At 36.3% G+C, this 23661-nt stretch overlaps 1 protein-coding gene across 1 annotated transcript; it reads right to left on the reverse strand.

Annotated features, from left to right (window-relative positions):
* Positions 1–1258: 1258 nt before the first annotated feature.
* On the reverse strand, positions 1259–17494 carry LOC105034891 (uncharacterized). The gene is made up of 4 exons (XM_073246019.1): positions 17381–17494; positions 17174–17250; positions 3903–3998; positions 1259–1517 (listed from the first exon to the last, which is right to left on the reverse strand). The coding sequence occupies exons 1-4, from the start codon at positions 17382–17384 to the stop codon at positions 1452–1454; spliced, it is 243 nt and encodes an 80-aa protein (XP_073102120.1). The 5' UTR covers positions 17385–17494; the 3' UTR covers positions 1259–1451.
* Between the last annotated feature and the right edge of the window lie 6167 nt (positions 17495–23661).

Raw genomic sequence — 23661 nt, forward strand, 5'->3', positions numbered from 1 at the left:
AGCACGAGGCAAACGAATAAGAGCTAGTAGTAAACAGCCACCTATTGCCGATGGTGGAGAAGATGGTGACGATCCTCAATCGAGAGGAGGGATGGACGAAAAAACCTAGAGGGAAGTGGCGAACACTGCGGAATCGATTGAACGATGGACGGATGAAAATTTGGAATGACTAAATCCCTAAGACCTAAAGCCTTATTCCGTTTACATTAAACGGGTTATTACCGAACCCGATCCATTTATTAAATGAATTAAATGAATCAACTGTCTAAATCTGAATATGATCCAATTATAAATAGATTAAACAGATCAATCCATTTACGACCTGAATCTATTTAATCCAAATCCAAAATATTTAAGACGGTCGAATGCGATTTTGATTGACGGATCAAATCGATTTTTACCATCCCTAATTGCCATCCACATAAACTCTATTGTTTAAACCTCAAAATGGACCAATCAAAGCAGATGAATTCTATTTCGAGAAAGATTTTGATCGGATACATCTTTCAATCTAAAAAAATTAGTCAAAATGGCCAAATCAAAATCGATTAAGAAATCAGTAACTGTATTCCATATGCTTTAAACTTTGTCATGATTGTTTTCAACGATTATGTCAATCCTAAGGTGTGGGTACCAGCTATGCTAGATCATGAAGCACGCGTGCGGTAAGCAGTTGGGAGAAAACGGCTATCATTGCTCGTGCTGAGGCCATAAAATTAATCCACAATGGCAGCAATATAAGCCACCGAAACTACTTAGGAGCGAACCCACTAAGCATATGTTCACTTTGAGAAGCATAAATTTACATGATCTTGTAATTGTAATCTCGATACACCATAGCAAAGAATGTTCACTTTTTATTTGCTATTATATTTTTTTATTTGCTATTATGTTGTTCCAAATAATGTGACCGTGCTAGGAATTTAACATATTTACACACCAATTTACCTTTGCACCAAGAGAGGGGCACCAACTGGATCAGAATCTTACCAATTGGAAGAAGGGAAAATTTGAATTAGCAATGGAGACCATAGAAATCATCTACCAGGAAACCAACCTTTTCTTGTCCTGGCTCTTGACTTTGATGTCGGTATTTATTCGTAATGTGCCCTCTGTTGCTGCACTTACCTCATGGCTAACAAATTAGACTAACAACCGATTCTCTGTAATCTAGTAGTCATTTAACGTACAGCCTGCCGCCCTACCTCAATAATTCTAAGACACCAAACTAAATGGATAACAGAGGCATCTGTACAAATGCAGTCAATCACTGGTTTATCTTTGGAAAGTGGGAATGTACTAAATTGAAGCAAGCATAGCAAATGATTTAACAAAAAGATGATGCTCATTGGTCTTCACATTTTCTGTTTTTCTATTATTTTTGAAGAAGTCTTTGGATATGGTATTCCAATCTGCAAGCAAATGGAGCACTACACATGGGTCTCAGAGCGTCATTCTTGCTTCTCGTTTTCAGACACTTTCTGAGATTCTGGTTTTGTGTGTTTCTCACTGCCACCCTGCAAAGAACCCAAGTGAAGTGCATTAATTATGTTACTATAAAGATTATCTTGACTATTCTACAAAAAAAAAGATTTAACTCAACTATGTATTGATTAAATGAACGGCCCTGCCTGCAATTTCAGGCAGTTTCAAGAGTTCCTTTTTCCTTTTATTTTTGTGTCTTTTTTTGGATCTCTACCACTTGGAAGTATCTCAACAGAAAATAAAAATTTTGAAAGCAAGAGTCATGACAACATTTCTTTTTTTGGTTTTTTCCAATATCCGATATCAAAGAAAGCCTGAGAAAAAGGAAGAGACCAATTCCCTCCACCACCCCCACCTCAGCCCCTTTTTCACTAGGTTTTAGGCAAAAAAACACATGAGAAAGCAAGAGGTGCATCCACAGGTAATGGATTCTGGAGACACACCACAGAAAAGAGAGTTTTTCATTTTTGTTAGACCCCCAGTCCAGAGTAGGACACTAAGTAGATGTAAGTGATAATCTCGAATGCTTTTGACAGAACTTTCATTGGAAAAGGCTACTTACGGGGTTATTCATTCTCATGCTGAGATACAGAAATATTGCTCTTGCCGAAAGTGAAATATAGAGAATAGAGGATTATTTTGTGGAGAAGGGTCCATGCATGATGCTTAGTAAAGATGAGGATCCACATTTGCACAGAAATAAAGGTCTATCCTGTTTTCCTGTACTTTTGTTTATAAGTTTATTTTTCTTCAGAAAAGGGTTTATCCCTTCAAAAATGGGTTTTGCTTCAAATGGATCATGGCTGGAAGTAAACTGATTTATTTTCAGATTTGAGAAAGTATTGCTTCATAGGGATCATGACTGGAACAAACACCAAACTGAAATTAATTTTCAGATTTGGGAAAGTTGTGAACTTCAGATCCGATTGCTTCAGATCTCAAACACTTTTAGATCAGATTTCATTATGGCTCTACATCATATCCAATATCTAGAACTGCAAATTGTTTTAAAATGTTTTAAGGGAACTCAATAATTAGAGACTGAGACAAAAGGATAATAACATGGTACTCAAATCCATTCTGGAAACTATTGTTTGAGCATTAGTGACTGAATTTCTGAATAACTATGTTAACTAAGTTGGCAAAACCTTTTACCCCTAGAATAACTTATAATGTCTCAGTGAATGCAGTCACTCTTTGACACTGTTATCTTCCATTCCGACTTCTTCAACCTCAGTTCAACATCTTTCGAGATTGTAAACATGTTCAAACTTTGACACTGTTATCTTCCATTCTGACTTCTTCAACCTCAGCTCAACATCTTCCGAGATTGTAAACATGTTCACACTTTAACACTGTTATCTTCCATTCTGACTACTTTTAAGGATTTATAATTTTAATATCATTGTTTATCCAATTAAACACAGATTTAGTAAGAACATAAGCTGTACAAGTACTCTGAAAATGCAACAGATATACAACCATTATTTTCTCTGGAATTTTTTTTTCCAGATTTTTTAAATACACTCTATATGACATGACCTAATACTGTATACTTCAAAAAAGAAAGTTTCAACACATGTCATAAGGCCCTTTTTTGTTACTATTTTCATCATTCTGTGTACCATCAGTTTCATTACATAAACAATTTTCAGTCTAATATTTAAATTGATACAAACTAATCAATATTTTCTCATAAAAGTTACACTGCTTGCTCTTTGGTAAGCAACACCTAGATTCAATCTAAATATTGCTAGAAATTACATTAAAATCTAGATCGTATCTAATCACATCATTCATTAAATCCATTAAAATTACTTGGATTTTCACATGATAGAAAAACTATTTAACAGAGATATTTCACTCCAGTGCATGATTGGATTTTCATTAATGTGTAAAGTCAACTGTCTCCCCCAACAATGCTTTACTTATATCAAGCTTCCTGGTCCCAACTCTAGCTCTACAGACTAGCTGACCCAGACTTTAACATGAAAACTAGAGTCAAGAAAATGGGAGTCCCATTCCCAACTTTGGTGCACCCTCATGTACATGCTCTGACCCCACATTTTAGCAAGATGAAACAGAGCATAATTAAAATTACAACAGAATGACAGTGCTTTTCAGTACCGCCACACTAACATGGACAAAAAGATGTTAAAAGTGTTTCATCAGATATTCTTGACACCATTGTTAGGCAAATGTCTTTTCCACAAATTAAGTTTCAGGCGTATTATGAAGTCTCGACCAGAATTCCAAGTGTATTATCAATAAACAGTCTCTACTGTAATACTGTTCAAAAAGGGCAAACTATGCCTTATTTTCCTGATAATATCAATAAAACTCCATGAACCTAGGGCAACAAAACAGAGTTTTGCATACATTACTTATTAAACAAGAAACACGGGTACAAAACTTACTTGAGTATCCTTCTCCTTCACAGGCTTGTAAGGGCAAGCAGGAGGAACTCTTTCAGGTTTCCTGTATTCCCAACCAAAAAGTCTGTACACCTTACCCTGCAATAATGAGAAAAGGCAAGCATTAACAAATAGACTTAGCATAACATAATAAGAGAAAACAGTCATGCAAAAACATTATTTTCATTAAATAATACTAGGTAATGGTACAAAAAAAAGAAAAGTTTTCGCTATTTTTAGCTAGGTACTTTTTTGTAATCAAATAGGTCATTTGTGGATATGCTGATATTCAAGGCTGATTATATTTATTGTTGACAGCTCATCAATTTATTTTTCAGATTATGTGCCAGATTTGAAGGAGTCGGTTTAGGGATATTATTTCCTATTTTCTTTCCTGATTTTTAGCTTCCCAATTTCTTATAATTATTTTTTAAATTCTAGCTTCCTAATTTCTTGTAATTTACCAGATTCTCAGATCTGAATTTAGGAAATTTTTCCTATATATAATAGGTATCAAGAAATTGGAATAATATGAAACAAGAATTTCTTCTATTCTCTGCTTACATGGTATCAGAGCCAAGGTTCCTCTGATCATTTTTTATGGCCAAAACGGCCATGGCTGATGCAACCCAAGAAGGTTCCTCGAAGATATCATCTGAACCCTCCAAAAATATGCCATCGTCCATGGTTCTTGCTGCCGGGGATACTCATTCTCTCCAAATAACCCAGCACAAACTCAATGGGACCAATTTCTTTGAATGGTCTCAATCGGTTATGCTAGTAATTCGAGGCAAAGGCAAATTCGGCTACTTGACAGGTACAATGACAGCACCTGAGGAAGGAGAAGCAGACTATCCGGCCTGGAAAGAAAATTCTATGGTTATGGCTTGGGTTAATTAATTCCATGGAACCTAAAATCGGTCGGACCTATTTATTCTACAAGACAGCAAAGGAGATATGGGATATGGTCCATGAAATGTACTCAGATCTGGAGAACTCAGTACGGTGTTTTGAGATTAGATCTGCCATAAAAAACACAAAACAAGGTAATCTTTTAGTGACAGAGTATTTCAATATTTTGACTGAATTATGGTAGGAGATGGATATGTTTTATGAAACAAATTGGCTTTGTGCTGAGGACAGCTTGAAATATAAGCAAATGCTTGAAAAAGAACGGATATTTGATTTTCTCCATGGTTTAAACGGGTTAGACGAGGTACACAGTCGACTGTTGAGAACTAAACTGTTTCCAAACATTAGAGAGGCATTTGCAAAGGTGAGAAGGGAAGAAAGTAGGAAACATGTCATGCTAGGAGGAAGTAAAGAGATCATCTTGGATAACCTGTCTCAAAGCTCTGCCCTTGTTTCAAAAAATTATAAACCTGCTAGTTCTGGAGATCAGCGTGGAAAATGAAAGAATGATAGAGTCTGATGTGATCATTGTCAACGTCCATATCACACTAGAGAAACATGCTAGAAAATATATGAAAAACCAGCTAATTGGAAGCTACGCAAACAAGGCAAACAACACAAAGGATTCCAGGCTGCTTCAGCAGAAAACGAAGATCAGTTTTTAGCAAGGAGCAACTTGAACAACTACACGCTATTCTTGCCCAAGCCCAAGCATCTCAACAGAATGCACCTGCTCTAGTTTCAAACTGTTCTATAGCCCAGAAAGGTAATTATCTCCCTGCCTTGAGTGCAAATTCTGAGTTTAATGGCACTTGGATTATGGATTCAGGGGCTTCAGATCATATGACCGGATGTCATAATTCTTTCTCTACATATACCCCATGCCTGGGAAATTTCAAAATTCGAGTCGCTAATGGTACTTTATCAACTGTTGCTAGAAAAGGATCTATAAATTTGCCTAATTTAACACTAAAATCTGTATTTCATGTTCCAAATTTGACATGTAATCTAGTGTCTGTTAGCAAATTAACAAGAGATTTGAATTGTGTGGCTAAGTTCTATCCATCATATTGTGAGTTTCAGGATTTACTATCTGGAGGACGATTGACAATGCTAAGATGGGTAACGGCCTATACTACCTGGAGGATAATGGACAAGTGAATAAACAAGCTTTGGCTTAAAGTGGTGAATCTGCCCCTGTTTCAAATGAAATTATGTTATGGCATAATAGGCTAGGTCATCCTAGTTTTCCATATCTCATAAACTTATTTCCTTCTCTGTTTAAGAATAAAGATATCAATTCCTTTCGTTGTGAAACTTGTATATTTGCCAAACATACCCGTACTTCTTATCCCAATCAACCATACAAGTCGTCTAAACCTTTTTCACTGATCCATAGTGATATTTGTCGTCCTTCAAGGGTTAATAACATTTCAGGAACTAGATGGTTCATAACCTTGATGATCATTCAAGAGCATGTTGAGTTTACCTCCTAAAAGAAAAATCTGATGCTGCCACCATTTTCCAGCAATTCCATAAAATGATACAAAATCAATTTCATATATCAATTCAAATTCTTCGAACGGATAATGGTCGAGAATATTTCAATTCAATCCTTGGCAGTTACTTTAAAGAAAATGGGATTGTCTAGCAAAGTTCTTGTGTCAAAACCCCTCAACAAAATAGTATTGCTGATTGTAAAAATCGTGCTCTTATGTTCACTACCGATGTTTTTAAATAGTTTTAGGGTGAGGCTATCCTAACTGCATCTTACTTAATAAACTGACTTTTATCCAAAGTCCTCAACCTTAAACACCTTTGAGTATCCTACTTAACTAGTATCCCAAACCCGATTGTTCATCTCCTTATCCCCAAAAGTCTTTGGCTATACATCCTTTGTCCATAATATCAGTCCTAATCATGAAAAGTTAGAACCTAGAGCCATAAAATGCATCTTTGTTGGATATTCTCCAAATCAGAAGGGGTACAAATGCTTCTATCTAGCCATAAAAAAATTGTTTATTTCTCTAGATGTCTCTTTTCTTGAAGACCAACCTTTCTACCCAAACCCCACTCTTCAGGGGGAGACATTAGGAGAAGAGAGTCTTTGGGATTATCCTATTCCTCTTCCTGTAGTTTCTGCCATACCCGAAACACCAACAAATAAAAATCCTATATATGTGTCATCGACAGAGTTTGATTTAGAAACAGAGGGAGATTCAAATGGGCTTAGTCAACAAGAACCAGAGCTTCGTGTTTATTCACAAAGAGACAAAAAGCCTCAAGAAGTGCAAGTCTTCAGGCATCAGCTGTATTGCCAAGAGTCCAATCCACAGGTAAATACACAAACTAAAACTGAAGCTGTTGATACCAATGATACTTCAAACTTGCCATAAGTGGAGACTCAACCTAATGATTTGGACATTCCAATAGCTCTCAAAAAAGGGGTTAGAGCATGCACACAACATCCCATTTCCAACTACCTATCTTACAGCCGATTGTCATCGCATTCTGAGCTTTGACAAAAAAGGTTGAAAAGGATGAAATTCCAAAAAATATTCAAGAAGCCCTTGAAAAACAAGAATGGAAGGCTGCTGTACTTGAAGAAATGAGAGCCTTAAAAAAGAATGAAACTTGGGATGTAGTGGAGTTATCTGAAGGTAAGAGTTTTGTAGGGTGTAAATAGGTGTTTACCATTAAGTATAAGTCAGATGGTGAAATAAAGAGACACAAGGCTCGTCTGGTTGCAAAAGGATTCACACAAACTTTTGGGGTGGACTACACAAAAATGTTTGCTCCAGTTGCAAAACTAAATACTATAAGGATGTTACTATCACTAGCAGCTAATCTTAACTAGGCACTACATCAAATGGATGTAAAAAATGCCTTCCTCAATGGAGAGCTTGATGAGGAGGTTTACATAGATTTGCCTCCAGGTTTTGAAGGGGCAAATAGTGATAGGAGAGTGTGCAGGTTGAAGAAATCACTATATAAATTAAAACAATCACCAAGGGCTTGGTTTGATCATTTTGCAAAGACGATAAAAAGGCATGGTTACCATCAGGGACAAACTGATCACACTCTTTTTTTCAAACATTCACAAAATGGAAAGAAAGCTATCTTGATCGTGTATGTGGATGACATTATATTAACCAGAGATGATACGAAAGAAATGAAAGGTTGAAGAAAATTCTAAGTGAATTTGGAATGAAAGACCTCAAGCAACTTAGATACTTTTTAGGGATGGAAGTAGCAAGAAGCAAGAGAGGTATTCTTATCTCCCAAAGAAACTATACAGTAGATCTGGTGAAAGAAATAGGAATGCTCGATTGCAAGCATGCCGAAACACCCATAGATCAAAACATAAAGTTTGAAAGAGCAGCGAATGGAATTTTAGTAGATAGGAGAAGATATCAACGACCGATGGGAAGATTGATATACTTGTCTCACACGAGACCAAATATTGCATTTGCAGTAAGTATGGTAGGCCAGTACATGCATTCTCCGGTTGAAGAGCATCTTAAAGCAGTGTACTGAATCTTGCGATATCTAAAAACTACACCAAGTAAAGGCTTATTTTTTGAGAAAAATGAGCTGAGAAATATAAAGGCGTTTACCAATGTAGATTAGGTAGGTTCAGTAGAGGATGGAGATCCACATCAGGTTATTGTACAAAGGTTTGGGGGAACCTGGTTACTTGGAAAAGCAAGAAGCAGTCTGTTGTAGCCCGTAGCAATGCAAAGGCAGAATTTAGAGCTCTAGAACAGGGAGCTTGTGAGCTGATTTGGTTAAAGAGGCTAACGGAAGAATTGAAAATACCTAGTATGGATCCTATGAAGCTATATTGTGACAATAAGGCCGCAATAAGTATTGCGCATGATCCGATTCATCACGACCGAACAAAGCACATTAAGATAGACCGACACTTTATTAAAGAGAAGATTGAAGATGGGGCAATTTGCATGCAGGTGTGCCTATAAAACAACAGATAGCAGATGTGCTAACAAAAGGGCTGCCTAGATCAAGTTTTGAAGTGCTGGTAGACAAGCTAGGAATGACCAATATCTATTCACCAGCTTGAGGGGGAGTGTTGACAGCTCATCAAGTTATTTTCCAAATTATGTGCCAGATTTGAAGGAGCCAGTTTAGGGATATTATTTCCTATTTTCTTTCCTGATTTTTAGCTTCCTAATTTCTTGTACTTATTTCCTGATTTCTAGCTTCCTAATTTCTTATAATTTACCAGATTCTAAGGTCTGGATTTAGGTAATTTTTCCTGTATATAATAGGTATCAAGAAATTGGAATAATATGAAACAAAGAACTTCTTCTATTCTCTGCTTACATTTATTAGAAAAATCTTGTGTTTGTCCACATTATAATCCACATCTTCATACTATACATCATCTCTATGCATAAGTTCCCAATATCCTAATCAATGTTAATTAACATTATATAACTTCAGCATCAACAAGCACGAGGCGAGAACCAAAAAGAAAAAGAAAAAGAAAAAAATCAGCTAGAAAGGTTTCCAAATAACATAATAGATGTCTTAACAATTATCCGATCCATTAAAAAAGAAATGTTAAAATATTATAGAAGGATATTATTATTTCCATTGTACAAATGAATGTCATCCACAACTTAAACATTACATGACTTTACAAAGTACAATGACAGAGGTATTACCGATTATTAGGTTATATACTTTGTGAAAGAAATTGATAAAAAATATAGAAGGAAACCTCATTTTTGCTATATCAAAATAAATCAAGCACGTTTAACTAAATTTTGACTTCCAGTTTTTTTACCTGCATCCAAATTTTGACTTCTAATGACTAAAGACAGATCATCATAATAAGTGACTTTACTACGACTAATGGGAAAAATCTAAGCTCCACCTATAAACAGGCATAAAATTTGTAAATAGAGTTGTGGGAATATTGGATAATGACTACTAGACAGCATGGAATGATGAAGTAAAAATATGAATTTGTTTAATCAATTGACATCTTTTCATTTTTACGAAACAAACATTTTGAAAGATTCAGTGAAAAAGAGAAGTAAAATGACGTATGACAGAGATTCTATCATACAACTATTTATGAAGGAAAAGGAACCAAGTTCCAAGAGAGTAATTTTGAATCATTAACCAAAGGACTCATATGTAGTTCCATATGTTTCATAATTCGAGGACTTAAAAATTGAGAAAAAGAAAAGAAGATCGAGAAAGTCAAAATTATCAGTAAAAGCACTCCAAATTACAGGAACCCAAAGGAGATATCAGACATAACACAATTAAAAGACTACTAATGGAAGACAAATTATGGATGCTTGTGATTACACATCTGATTAGAAACGTTTCTATTTATTTGCATAGCCCGATAGATCCACTCCAACTTTCTGGAAAATACATTTCTCATGTTTATCTCTCATACAGCCAGAACAAAACGAAGTGAGGTGTTACAATTAAGATTGGAATAAGATGGGGAGAGTGGTGGGGATGCACAAAGGATAGATGCTTGGTTTCTCGGATTTCCTATCCATGAAGATGACATTTTTATTAAAGAAGAAGAAGATGCGGGATGCTTTGCCTGCCTGGGCTCTAAACTTTGGTGTTATATAACAGTAAAATATTTTGCTATGATTCAAGAGTTTACAATAGTGACTAGTAATTAAAAGGTATTCTTCCATCCAACCCCAACCCAACGTATGGCAGTTTAATGATGCCCCAAATAAGGGAATAAGAGTTCTTCAAAATTGATTTACTTTCTCCAAGAAACCCAAAAGTAAAGTGGTCAAAAGAGAGGAGAGGGGCTGAATAGAGAGGAATAAAACAAGCACCTTCATCGTTTAAATAGAGAATCTACGAAGCAGTGCCCAGCTTTCCCATATCCCATGTAATCAATGTTTCTAGTTTCATTGTTAAATCGTCATCTTCCTTAGTTACCTGAAATGGAAGGTGTGAGAAGCAAAGGAATAGAAAGTGCTAAGGAAACAGGTATGGGAGGGAGTTTTCTAAAAAGATTCCAAAGCATGATGCACTAAACAGATTTTTCCTCCTTCCAAAAGTATCCTTGTCCCCAGCTAATCTCACTTGTCTCTCTCCCTCCAACCTCTTGTGCTCAACTAAGAAGCATGTATACTTCAAATCACATGCCATGACCATATCAAATATGTATCGGATATTGATACTCATCAAATACCTCTTGGATATGTGCATGATACTCATGTAAAGTATCCTATTTTCAAAATTAAAAAACACTTGAATACTACTCGGATACCATCGAGATACTTCCCAATACCTCCAAAAACGATGGGAAGGGCATTTCTATCTTTTCTCATGCTAACCCTTTTATCGCTGAATGGCCAATTTTTGTAGTCCATGATGTTAAAATTTCAATATTAAGTATGAATTCAGGTTAGGTTTTGAGTATGACTAAATGATAATCTTGTAAAATTTGATACTGACATGTAACATATAGACTACTTTTTTTTGATAGCCTTCCATGCATTATGAACTTTTCACATACATACATATCTATGTATGCATATGTGCATATGTGTATGTATATATGCATGTGTATGCATGTATAACATATATACACATGTATATTTCATTGATATATACATGTATATTTCATTGATGTATCCAAGTTATATCATATCCCACTTTTTCAAGGTTTATCATATCGATACATCCTTGTTTTTGTATCTATATCCATATTTGTATCTATATCCATGTTCAACTTCATAGAGGATCACCCCTGATTAATAATCAAGGATCCGATGAACCAGTTGGCACTACTTGACTCCATGAAGTCTCAAATTCTTGGGCCCAAAACTAGTGCTAGATTCCATATGTGCAATGAACCTCAAATTGAGTGAGATCCTTGGTTGATGCTTCATCAAGTTAATAATGAGGCTAAAGCATGGCCATAGTGTGCAATGTCTCTTAGTTTGGTTTGTTGTCAAGGAACATAGAACAGTCAATGTCCATCACCCCATCCTCAAGATCATTCCACAAGGTGAACTCCAAGAAGTAGGAGGGGCAAAACTTGAACCAACCCAGAAATCCAACCCAACCAAACCCTATCTGGGTCGAGTTTGGGTCAAGGGTCTTTTAGTTGGGATCAGGTTCCGGTCAATTTTCTGGCCTAAACTTTAAATGGATCCGATATGGGTTAGATCTTGGACCCACCTTGGGTCATGAGGGTAGAGTTCTGATTAAAACAATTCAGGTTGGGTTGAAACCGTTGAATCAAGACAAGGATCAGAATTTTTTGAATGGTTGATCATTTTCTTAATGCTAGATTGGATTTAATGGGTTAGGCTAAGTCTATTAGGGATTAAGTCTTACGAAATTGATTAGACTAGGGTCAAATGGGCCTGAAATGACCCGTGGGTGGGTATGGGTTGAGAGGTGTTGACCTGATCGAAAGTTAGATATAGGTCAAGGTTTTATTTGTTATTGCCCTTACTTGACCTGAATTGACTCAACCAATTACTCCCCAACCATGAGTTTGGCTGGCCAACGACAAAAGGAAATTCATAAGAAGTAGCAACAACCAATAGCAGGGGAGGGATTGGGCTTGCGGCTAGCTTCCATTGTCTGATGGGTCCTTTCTCCTATTGCTCCTTTCTTGGTAGTATCAACAAATTTCCTTTTAAATTAGATCGTGATGGATCCACATGGTTCATACACAAGCCCTCACTGAAAGTAAATGAACTTTGAGGCTAAACCTAAGGTTTATAAAGCCATCCAACAACCACAAGTAGAATTATGAGAACAGAGCATCAGAGAAATTGGTGTTCAGTTCATCATGAGAGGAAGTATGGATAGTTGTTATTTGTTAAATATTCTATACAATTTGATTAGCAAACTTCTGCTTTTATTTGTGTGCATGTTTGTGTGTATCTGTCTCCCTTCATGCTATAAAGAACTGAACTAAGATAGTTAAAGGTGACAATGGATCAGCTTAAGTTCGATAGGGGTCAACATCCATTATCAATGCTATTAGCCCCTTGAGCAAATCTGATTCAGATAAACTAGCAGATCAGCCTAGGTAACTTAAACTTGACCCCTTATATTGATTAAAGCTAGCTTCGAGAGAGTTTTGGGCTACATCTTGGGCTTTATTCTGAAGATGTTTACCACACAATTTTGGCCTTGTCTTGACTATGTCGGAGCTTTACTTATGAGCTATGTTTTCCTAGTACGCAATAGCCTGTCTGATTTCACAATGTGCATCAGTTTGGGCCTTCAGGTGTTAACTAAATTAGGTGGAAGGCCTTCAAAAAACAGCCACAAAATAAGATAATCTCATTCAAGATCAAGTTTAATAGTCATAAAAATTAACATATTCTTAGCCCATACACAACCAGACTTGCTTTCCAAGGGAATAGTAGTTTTGGGGGATGGTTGGTCAAGGAAGTGGAACATGTACCTGATTTGTGGACCCCATAAGTCAGGTTGGCTCTACTTTGACTTGGCTGTGTTGAACAGTTTAGGTTCCTACATAGAAACCCTAAGGAGAAGTATCTATTAAAATAAGGAGAATGTATAACTATCTAGTAGAGAAATAGAACTACGCCCAATCACAACTCATTGCCGCATCTAAAGTTTTTTGCCAGAGCCAAACCACCTAGCCCTAGAGTAATTTAATTTCTATCCAGGTCTAGTGCTGCTTAACTAAAGCCCATGTACAGGAGAGAAACAAGAATGGGACAATATCATCCACCAACAATCTTGTTGTCAATAGGGATGGTTCAAGCCCTTCACTTCTTCACCACACAATCAACTGAAACCCATTTCCCTCTTCTACTCTAGCATTAGGAGCTCTTTCACTGTCCCTTCCTTTTGTCATTCTTCTTGCTAGTTACTTGTTTAATGGTTCCATAAATTAGGTTCGGCCTTAAAGGTCCACTGCCTTTCTTTGAGCAAATGTGAAAATATAAATTGATCAGGCCCATTCCCATCTAAGCTCAGATGAGCAGCACCAAGCCAAGCAAAAAAGGAACCCAAGAACAACCTTATAAAGTAACAAAACCTGCCTCAACCTTAAATCCCCGTTCCCTCCTTCTGCTAGTGGTGTTCCATGGTTATGATTTGCCTGTTGCTTGTGCCAGCTAGACTTCCACCAATTTACCGCAACAAAATGACCTTGAGGACTAGGTAACAGAATTAAATTGTCAGAGTTTTGAAAACAAGCACAACCAAGAGTCATGGCTCGAGTATGAACATCCATTAGACCAAAGTTGGTAGCCCCAAACCAAAGATCTTGCTTAATTCCAGGTTTATCGCATATGCGGTTATCAGCACTGGTGTTGAGCCTATGGGGTCCAAGTCTTCACCAAGTTGAACAGCCACAACTATTTTTGCATTAGTTGCGATTCCAAAAAAATTGTCTATTTTACCAACATCACCAATTACAAGCAACAAGGCATAAATCACATCTCACTACAAATGACTTGAAGAAGGCATGTTAATGATTCTACTTTATTCCATGCTATTGGCTATTTACAAATTCAAATAGATGCTACCTAGCTTGCCACCAATGTTTTAGATGAATTAGATATATCAAAGATCCAACCTAGGGATCACAATTTTAGTTGAGGTACCAGGTATCCGACCTGACCTGAATGAGGCAGGTTTTACTGAACCCAGAGCAGGTATGGGTACTAGAAAAAAATACTCAAAGCGTGTTTAGGTCGGATACAGGTAATGGTATGCCCTGCCCCAAATCCGATCTGATATAACCTTAATATATATTTTTCTTTCAAAATTATAATTATTTTATAATGTTTACATGTATTGAACTGCTCCAACCCAACGCGACTCAGCCCGAGGTGGGTATGGGTATGGGGGCTTTAATTGTGGAATGGGTATGGGTATTAGCCAACCCGACCCATACCTAATCCATTGCCATCCCTAATCCAACCTAGACCCTGACCCACAAAATAAGACCCATCTCACCTAACCGATTGGAAATCATGGGTTAGATAGGGTTTAAATCTAGCCTCAAATATTAGCCTTGAATCTTTGATTTCTTCATTCGATTCCAATTCCCATTCCAAACAAATCCTAAATATATATGTAATGGTTGATATAGCTAACTAACCAAACTTGACTTGTTAAGACTCAACAAACAACCTATATATACACAACACAACGCATGTGATTGTTATCATGACATCCTTAGCATGTGCAATACACATAAAATCATGGTTCACCATACATGCATACTACTCCGTACCAGACCTACCATATCGCACCAATACCAACCCGAGACTCGGAATACGGGGTGTCCTCGGTCTTTGTATGCCAAACTAGCCCTCATATTAAGCATACCAACATTATACTATCATGTACCAGAATGAAATCCAACCCTGAACCGGTGAACCTTGCATACATAGTATCAATTGTTATGTTCTGGAAATGTAACTATTTTTTTTGTTATTCAATAATCTGATAAACACAATCTTAGTTTTCGGAGGTGCATTTATCTTAATTTCTTCTTTTACAAATAAGAATAAGATTATGTGAATGCCTATTTACTTAACATAGGAACAATGATAGCATAATGAAGATACTAAGATCAATAAATGCATGGCAATCTAGAATTTTGGTTCAACAATTGAATATATATTCAAATAAATATTTATTCATATATGCATTCATACCTCCTTTTCTTCAATCACTACCTTGAAGCTAAGCTCTCATGGATTTTTCCAAGAAAGCTAGTTATAATGCACATTTGATATTTCTTTTCTGTATCCATACAAGAATTAAGATAGAATTTGATTGATGTTCAGAAGATTCATTATCCCACAATATATATCGATACCAAATCCAACCTCAACCTAACCCCAATAATATGGGGTCAGACTTGAATCTAGACTAGCCCAACCAAATCCATTATCCCCATGGGTTTTAAAACTAGAACTACTAACCCAACTCAGCCCAATTTATAAGTATGTTAAATCTGATGCAGATACTGGATGCAATTCAAAAGAGGTTGAACCTAGATCAAGCAAATCCATGACCTAGCCTAACATATTTGCAGTCCTATTTGCTAATATATGGTTAAGAATTAGACCTCTAAATTTTTATTAATAAACTCATCTCCTCTTTTCTTAAATTTATTGTACTTGAACCCTAGTAAATTCTCATGAAATTCTTTTCATTTTTATATCTTGTGCTTGGAAAATAGAATGCAATGACTCTATGATAATTCATGCTTTTGAGAGTTTGATTTTGGTCATTAATAAGGAAGAACTAAAATAGGGTGTTTTTATTAAAAACGGGAATAAAAATAAAGAAGGAAAGAGTGGGGCAGATTTGTGGAGGAGAGACACTTAGTCTCCAAAATATCATTCCCTTATATGAGAGCCAGATTGATGTACTACTCACGAAATGTTAGATCTTTGGTAAAGAGATTTAACAATTCAACATCAGTGATGGGCCTCAAACTTATATATTTATCTATGGCTAGACTCAAAAGGCTTTCTAGTTATATCATAGCATAAATATTTCACTATTTTCCGAAGTTGAATGATGGTGGTAGTAACTAAAGTTCAAAAGCAAGTGGAGGCAGTGTGGAGAGAGAGATACACAGTGACGGCGGGGGGCGGGGTCTTACAAATTTGCAGTTTGATTAACATTAGGAAGCCTATGAATAAACAATGAAAAGAGAGTCCTATGAGAAGGTCTTCCCCTCAAACTTTCACAGGGAAGCATGCCTCTTCAAAGCAGCACAAGGAGGGCTGCTTTGTTGATAAAGCTTTATTTATGTAAATTTTCTTGTAAAATCTTACTCTTACTTTCCATGCTAAATTTCTATTAGCAAAACCGCTGCACAGAATACCCATACAACATTCATCAAGAAAAATAAAATAACCTGAAAAAAAAAAAGACCACCCACAAAACCATTTCGAGTCAACAAATTTATAGGAAACCAGCATGTGTATTCCACGAGGCGAAATCTAATAAAAACAGAACTCAAATAAATGAGAAATTACAATAAGCCTAGCCACGAACAGCAAAACTTAAACGTAATATGATCCACGACAAATAGAAATTGACATGCCCAGGTACAAGAACACCCAAAGATAAAGGAATGAAATTGGCATAAATCCATCCAAGGACTCAGGAAGAGAAGAAATGAGTGGGATTTTAAAAAAGAAAAACAAATAAGAGAAACACGAACAAGTTTCGCAAGAATCCCAAAAGACGAAAAGGAAATCGGCATGATTTTATTCATGAAAAATTAACCCAAAACGGTAGATTCGACATGGGAAATCAAACCCAAATTCAAAAGAACCTTAACAAATGGGTCAAATTCTACGAGGAGATGATCTTACGAGGATGAAATGCACAAGCAACGGCAAGGCGTTGACGACTGGGATGAGGAAGAGGGGCAGAAGGCAGGCCAAGCACACCTGAAATTCCAAGAAAAAGAAAAAGAAAGAAATAAGTAACCAAAAAGTTCCAAAGCAAAATATCACTCAAATCGGAATTGTTATCGAATCGAGATGGAAGCAGAAGAGCATAGAAGTCCGAGGCACTTTCCATGATCGCGTACTTTAGAACCTCTCTCAAACCGACGAAGGCGAGGGCGGAGGCTGGATGCCTATTGACCTTGTTTTTCTGGGAAAGATTGATTTTTATAAAAGAACTGAATAAAAAAACCACTCCCCTTAATATTTACCTTTGTTACGTTTAATCTCAAATAAGTATAATTACGCGGAGTTAAATTAACAAAGTTCGCAAATCGTTTATTTCATGTAAAAGTCAAAATTGCCCTTACAAAGATATTTTCTTATATTCTTGAACGGCTGTCATATGATGTATGATTATTTTGGCTATTTTTTAAGTTTTTTGTGATATGATATTTGGATCCTATTCAAAATTAACTGTTTGAATTAGGACTGAAATCGGATCACATACCAACATATTTATATTCATACTTATTTTTTCTGACGAATACAAATATGGATACGGATATTATACGAACGCAAAAATTCATATCCATATTTGTTTTAAATGGATACAGATACAATTCGGATGCCGGAAGTATGGATATTGTTATAGATACAATTCGGATACCAAAAGTATGGATATTGTTATCAGATTATACTATCTCGGCTATTGCCTTCAGGACTTATCCTCGGATGTCTTTCTTAGATCGGCTGTAATATCGACATGAACTCCAGTGATGAAAATCATCCGAACATCCTAATAAGGAAGTGGACAACTTTACCAAACTAAGCCCTTGGATATCATCTTTGGCCATACGCCGAGGACATCAATGTGCCGCCATCGATCCGATGGTCAGACTGGTGCTAATGACTTCGGCCGACAACTTGTCAGACTGTCTTGAAGGGCCAGATCAAAGCAACTTCATTGACCTCTGACTGACCCTTGGCTCAACTGCTTACTGACCCCAACGGTCAAGATCAAGCCAACCATGTGGGATGAAGTCCCACGACCAGCATCGATACAGACCATCCACGACGAGGCTTCGGTCGAATACCAACCTCAGACTGTCAACCTATTCAACCATGTGGGCAACCAATCGAAATCTTCCAAAAAATTGCCAGAACGTACTCACTATCCACGACTGGCAACCTCTGATTTGCAAGTTAGTGGACAGTTCCTATTCTAACGACCTGATAGATCATGGTTTAACCTGATGGCATATCGGGTTCAGGCGCAATGGCTTACAACTCCATCTTTATAAAAAAAGGTAACTAGGGGACCCTTGAAGTAAGCTAAGGTTGACTCTAGAGAGGAAATACCCATGCGTCTTGCCCTTCTCCTTCTCTCTTTTCTATTATTCTCAAACTCTAACTATCTTAGGCATCGGAGGCACTACAAGAAAAGTCACATACACCCACACTTTTTAGTCACATAAAGTACATACATGGGTAAAAGATCAAATTCTGAATAAAAAAGTTGTATATACCCATATTTGTCAAATATAAGAATGCTATAATTAATTTTTAACTTACATTTTCATAATTAAATATGAGTAAATCAAATCTACTAATGAATAAATAAGGGTAACTTAAATCTGCTAAAAAATATACTAAGTATTGACGAAAAGTGACTAACGCCAAGAAAGGAGTGCCAAAATTAAAAAAAAAAAAAAAAAAAACACCGACCCCATCACATTTGAAGTTGACTTAATATTTTTAAAGATAAGCCCAAGTCAACAAATTTTTCATCAACCCCTATGCAATCCAAATTAATTTTATTCGACAAAATATCATCATGCGGAGAAGAAACAAATTTCAAGTCAAATAGCAAGCTGATAATTCCAAGCTAGCCTTGTTCACATCTCACTTCACATGCAAACCGTCAGATCAGTGTTCCCTTCCAAAGATTGATCTTCTGCTTCCATCCAGCCATTTGGTTTCTACTCTTTTCTCCAATGTGCAATAATTTATTGATCACAAAGATAAAAAAAAAACTAAAAAAGGCAGAGGGAGTGTGGGGAGAATTTTTTCCTCCAACTTCATAGCGGCCAGACCTCTTATCCATAGCCCCCAGCCCATCGCCATTTTTCTCCCCCACCCTTCTCTTCTTATTTCCAGTTAAATTCCTCTCGTCTCTTCCATCTCTCTTTTTTTCTCTCCACAGGGATCAGGGCTCACTACAACAAAAGCTACCTAATTTTATAGTCCGATTTGGATCCGTGGGTTCTTTAAAATGGTTCGAATCGAATCTACACGAGTCGGATCAGGTCGGATCACGGGTCAACCCGACCCAATTGCAGGCTAGGGACATATGGTGGATAGAGGCATCTACTCTGATGACACATGACGGATGGAGACAGATATCTTCATTTTAATATATATACATGCATACATACACACACACATATATATATTAGATTAGATATATTAGATTTAATTTAAATATTAATTAATTATTTTATTTAAATTAATTAATTATAATATTTAAATAAAATAAATTTTTTATTAAATTATAAAGATTTGATAAAAGTATTGTATTTAAAAAAGATCATAGATGGAGGGTCACGGCTGGGGAGAGGGAGGGCGCCAAGGGAGCGGTGGAGGGCAAACGACTCGAAGATCGAAGTTAAAAAAAAAAAAAAGAATCCTGTACATTGTATGGGTTTACAAGTTAGTTTAAAATAAAAATTAAATATGATTTTGCAACTGAATTACAGCAAAATTTTATTCAATTGCTAATCTTTAAAATAAAATTTAAAAAAAATTCTAAGTTTATTTCCTCATTTTCACTCCCTCTCTTTCCCTCTAATTTCTCTTCTCCCTCTCTCTCAGCCGACCCATTGCTCCATAGCCATCTCTCTTCCCCGTCACTCTCTCTCTCTCACTCACTTGCTCGCACTCACTCAGCAGCCAGCGGGTGCCCACTTGCCCCCCCAATCCCAGTGGCGGCCTGATGGATACCCACCCGTCTCCCCAACCCCTAGTGGTAGCGTCGATGTCTAAGCTTCTCTATTCAGCTGTCTTCCAAGCTTTCCTATTCAGCAACTTCAAGTCTCCCATCCGATCATCTCCAACCCATCCTCACCAACCACTAGTGGCGGCGGTGGCGGAGTCCAATCTTCCCTATTTGGCTATCTTCCAGCTTCCCTATTCAGCCGCTCCAAGCCTCCCACCTGATCGAGACTCAGAAAGCAGAGGAAAAATTGAGAAAAATAGAGAAAAAATCAATGAAGAACAAAGAAACGATGGAAAAATAGAAAGGTATTTTCTTTGCTTTTAATTTCATTCTCTTTTTTCAGGATCTATGGGGAAGGAGAGTAGCAGAGGGAGATTGGAGGGGATTTTAGCATCCGGTTGGGGTTTTGTGGCGGTGTGGGCTGGTTCTGGTTAGGGAAGGAGAGCAGTAGAGGGAGATCAGAGGGAATTTTAGCATTCGGTTTGGGTTTCTTCTTGGGCATATATTATTTTGAGGCGATGTGGGTTGGTTCAATCAGAGAAGCAGAGCAGTAGAGGGAGATTGGAGGGTCCGTGCGGGTTGGTTCTGGTCAAGAAAGGAGAGCAGTAAAGGGCTTTAAGCAGTTACCTAATGCTTTAATATCATGAATACAGAGCATATATTTGATGAGTTACTTCTGATGTAGTCTGAGTTATAGATGTGTAGTCTATTGTTGATGGTCCATGTTGATGTTCATAGTTCAATCATCAGTTTGGAGACCAGAGGTTTTGGGATTTTAGATTGCAGGTCTTATGCAAGCTAATTTTAAGCAAACATCTTCCCCAATGGACGTCAGCTTTGCTGGGTAATTATTCTCCAAGGTATCTTTCATATTTTTATTGGTAATGAGAGCAAAGCTGGATGTTAACTTCAGTTCAGATCAGAGAGGATTTGGCTGAGATGATTGATAATTTGTCTGGTAGTATTACCACTATCAAGTGAAGGAGCTTGATGGTCGAATTGAAGAAAGAAGAGTGGCAGAAGAAGTCATCAATTGCATCTAAAAACTATAAGCAATCAACTCAGGTTGCCCATACCAACTATTCGGCTAGCATGACCATCCATATTAGGCATTTGGTTAGTATTTTTTTTCTATCAATGCAAGTTTATAATATATACAATGTTGTATACTTCTGTCAATGCAAGTTTATAATTGAAATCTTATGTAGTTTAGTTAATGTGTTGTTTTCTTATAAATCTAAATTTATCTAAGATTATTTTAGGAATATGAGCTTAGTCGGCCAACCACATATAAGGAGGTATTTGACTGCATGCACCAAGGCAAGAACGGTGACTTTATAAATGAAAAGACAAAGAAATTAGTATAGGTAATGGACACTAATCGCAATTATATGATCTTCTATGCATATACATCTATTTAATTTATTTGGTTGCTTTGGATTTCATTTATATGTTTCTATTAAAATACTTAAGCATGCTATGTGTATTTGTATTATAGGAATCATGCTATGCTACAAACAGTTGGTTTACTCTATAGTGGCAGGCATATAAAAATTATTATCTTTCATTGGTTGAGGTCAATTTTTGATGACCATTCGCTCTACTTGCAATTGATTTTTTTTTAAGCTAATTATACTCATTTATTAATAGAAAATTGCCAACATGAAAGAAGTTGATGACCATTCACCAAAGATCGACAAAATGTCATCAGTTAGTAGCAAACATGGTCTAGAGGTATCTATGATATCATTACTTTGTGCCACACGTAATTTAATATTTTTTTAAGGAAGCCGGCTAACTCTCAGTTATTTCTAGAATGGTGATAGAGCTGAACAAATCTTCTTTAAATGAACATGCCACCTATTCTTGAATCATCTAAAATAGTAAGTAAAATTTAGTTTTATGAATTTAAAGATTTTAATAGAATGATTCGATGTTGTCATAGTGGTGAATCATCAGGACTTGTTGATTAAATCTTATGAAATCAGTACTTGCAGGGTAAAGAAGTTATTTTATTGGATATCTCACAGAAAAAAATAGGCAACGAAACATTCATTTCTGATGATAAAGGCAAGATGTTGATGGGCAAGTGTTTGGGAGATGTGTTTTGTGAGGTTTCTGTTTCTTATGCAACTAAGCCGGATGCTCCATTGCTTGTAAAGGATAAAAGTCAAGCTTTAATAAAATATACTGTGGGCACTCACATTATTTGGTGAAAGATTATGTATGTGTCTAGATACATATATTTTTAATAGTCACTTAAGCTCTAAAATAATATATATATATATATTTATTTATATTTATATTTCTTTCTTTTACAGATTCAAGTCAGGGATATGATAGATGGTGTCAAGAAAAGATGGAGATTATCTTGCTGATGACTTCATAAGTTGATGAACTCTCAGAGTTTGCAAAGTTAACTTTTTAGTGTTATCAATTCAAGTTTACTTTATGCTCTTTTTGGTATAGCAAAAGTGAGCTTAAAATTTATGTATAAAGTATATGAGATCAGTTGGAACTTGTTTATTCTATATTTTGAGTTTTAGTATTTATTTTCTTTTATATTCAGAAATTTGATAGTGTGTGGCCTTGTTTTTGGATTTTGATGAAACTAAAAAGATTATTGGGATAATTTTTTTGAAACTACCACTATAAATGTTCACTTTTCTTTAATACAATGATGAAGATTATCTTATTTACAGTTATTTTATCTCTTTAAATCTATTAGTTTTTATATATTATTCAATGGTACAGAATTCTTAAATAAGTTACTAATGTACCATTTCTATTTTTATTTATTATTATAGGTGATCTATGTTTTGAAATTAGATAGGGCAGTAACGTCTAAAAATTGATTATGTATCCATATTTTGATAACTCCCACGAGTTCTGATTTGTGTGTATTTAGTTATCCATATTTAATAAAAGAGGGTGTCCACTAGATCTAGACCCATGTATATACTCTCACCTATGTTAAATGTTACGTGGATGAAGCAGGGATACACGTATGGAAAGAAATAACATGGGTATAAGCTACACCTACACCGGATATACCCATGTTTAACCAAATGTGTGTGCCAACGTGAGTGTAGGCATATCTCCATATTTTCTAGGTCTTTACCTATGTATCTTTCACGTGGATATATTTCAGTTTTCTTATAGTAAGGGTCCCCTATTGGGGAATCTTTGGCGTGATTGGACTTCTCTTGTAGGTACCCATTGGGGTCTCGATGCTCGGATCCGCACTCAAGCTCAGCTACATTAGCTTCAATCAAAGTCTTGCAGTAATAGTTTGACACTAGAGGAAGGACCCAACAATCCATAAAAGAGAGAGAAAGGATGGCAAGACATAACTACTCCACCTCTCATCGACAATCCACTCGATGAAGCTAAGGTATAGCCACCTAACCATCTA

The sequence above is a fragment of the Elaeis guineensis genome, chromosome 11, assembly GCF_000442705.2.
Source record: "Elaeis guineensis isolate ETL-2024a chromosome 11, EG11, whole genome shotgun sequence".
Taxonomy (NCBI): domain Eukaryota; kingdom Viridiplantae; phylum Streptophyta; class Magnoliopsida; order Arecales; family Arecaceae; genus Elaeis; species Elaeis guineensis.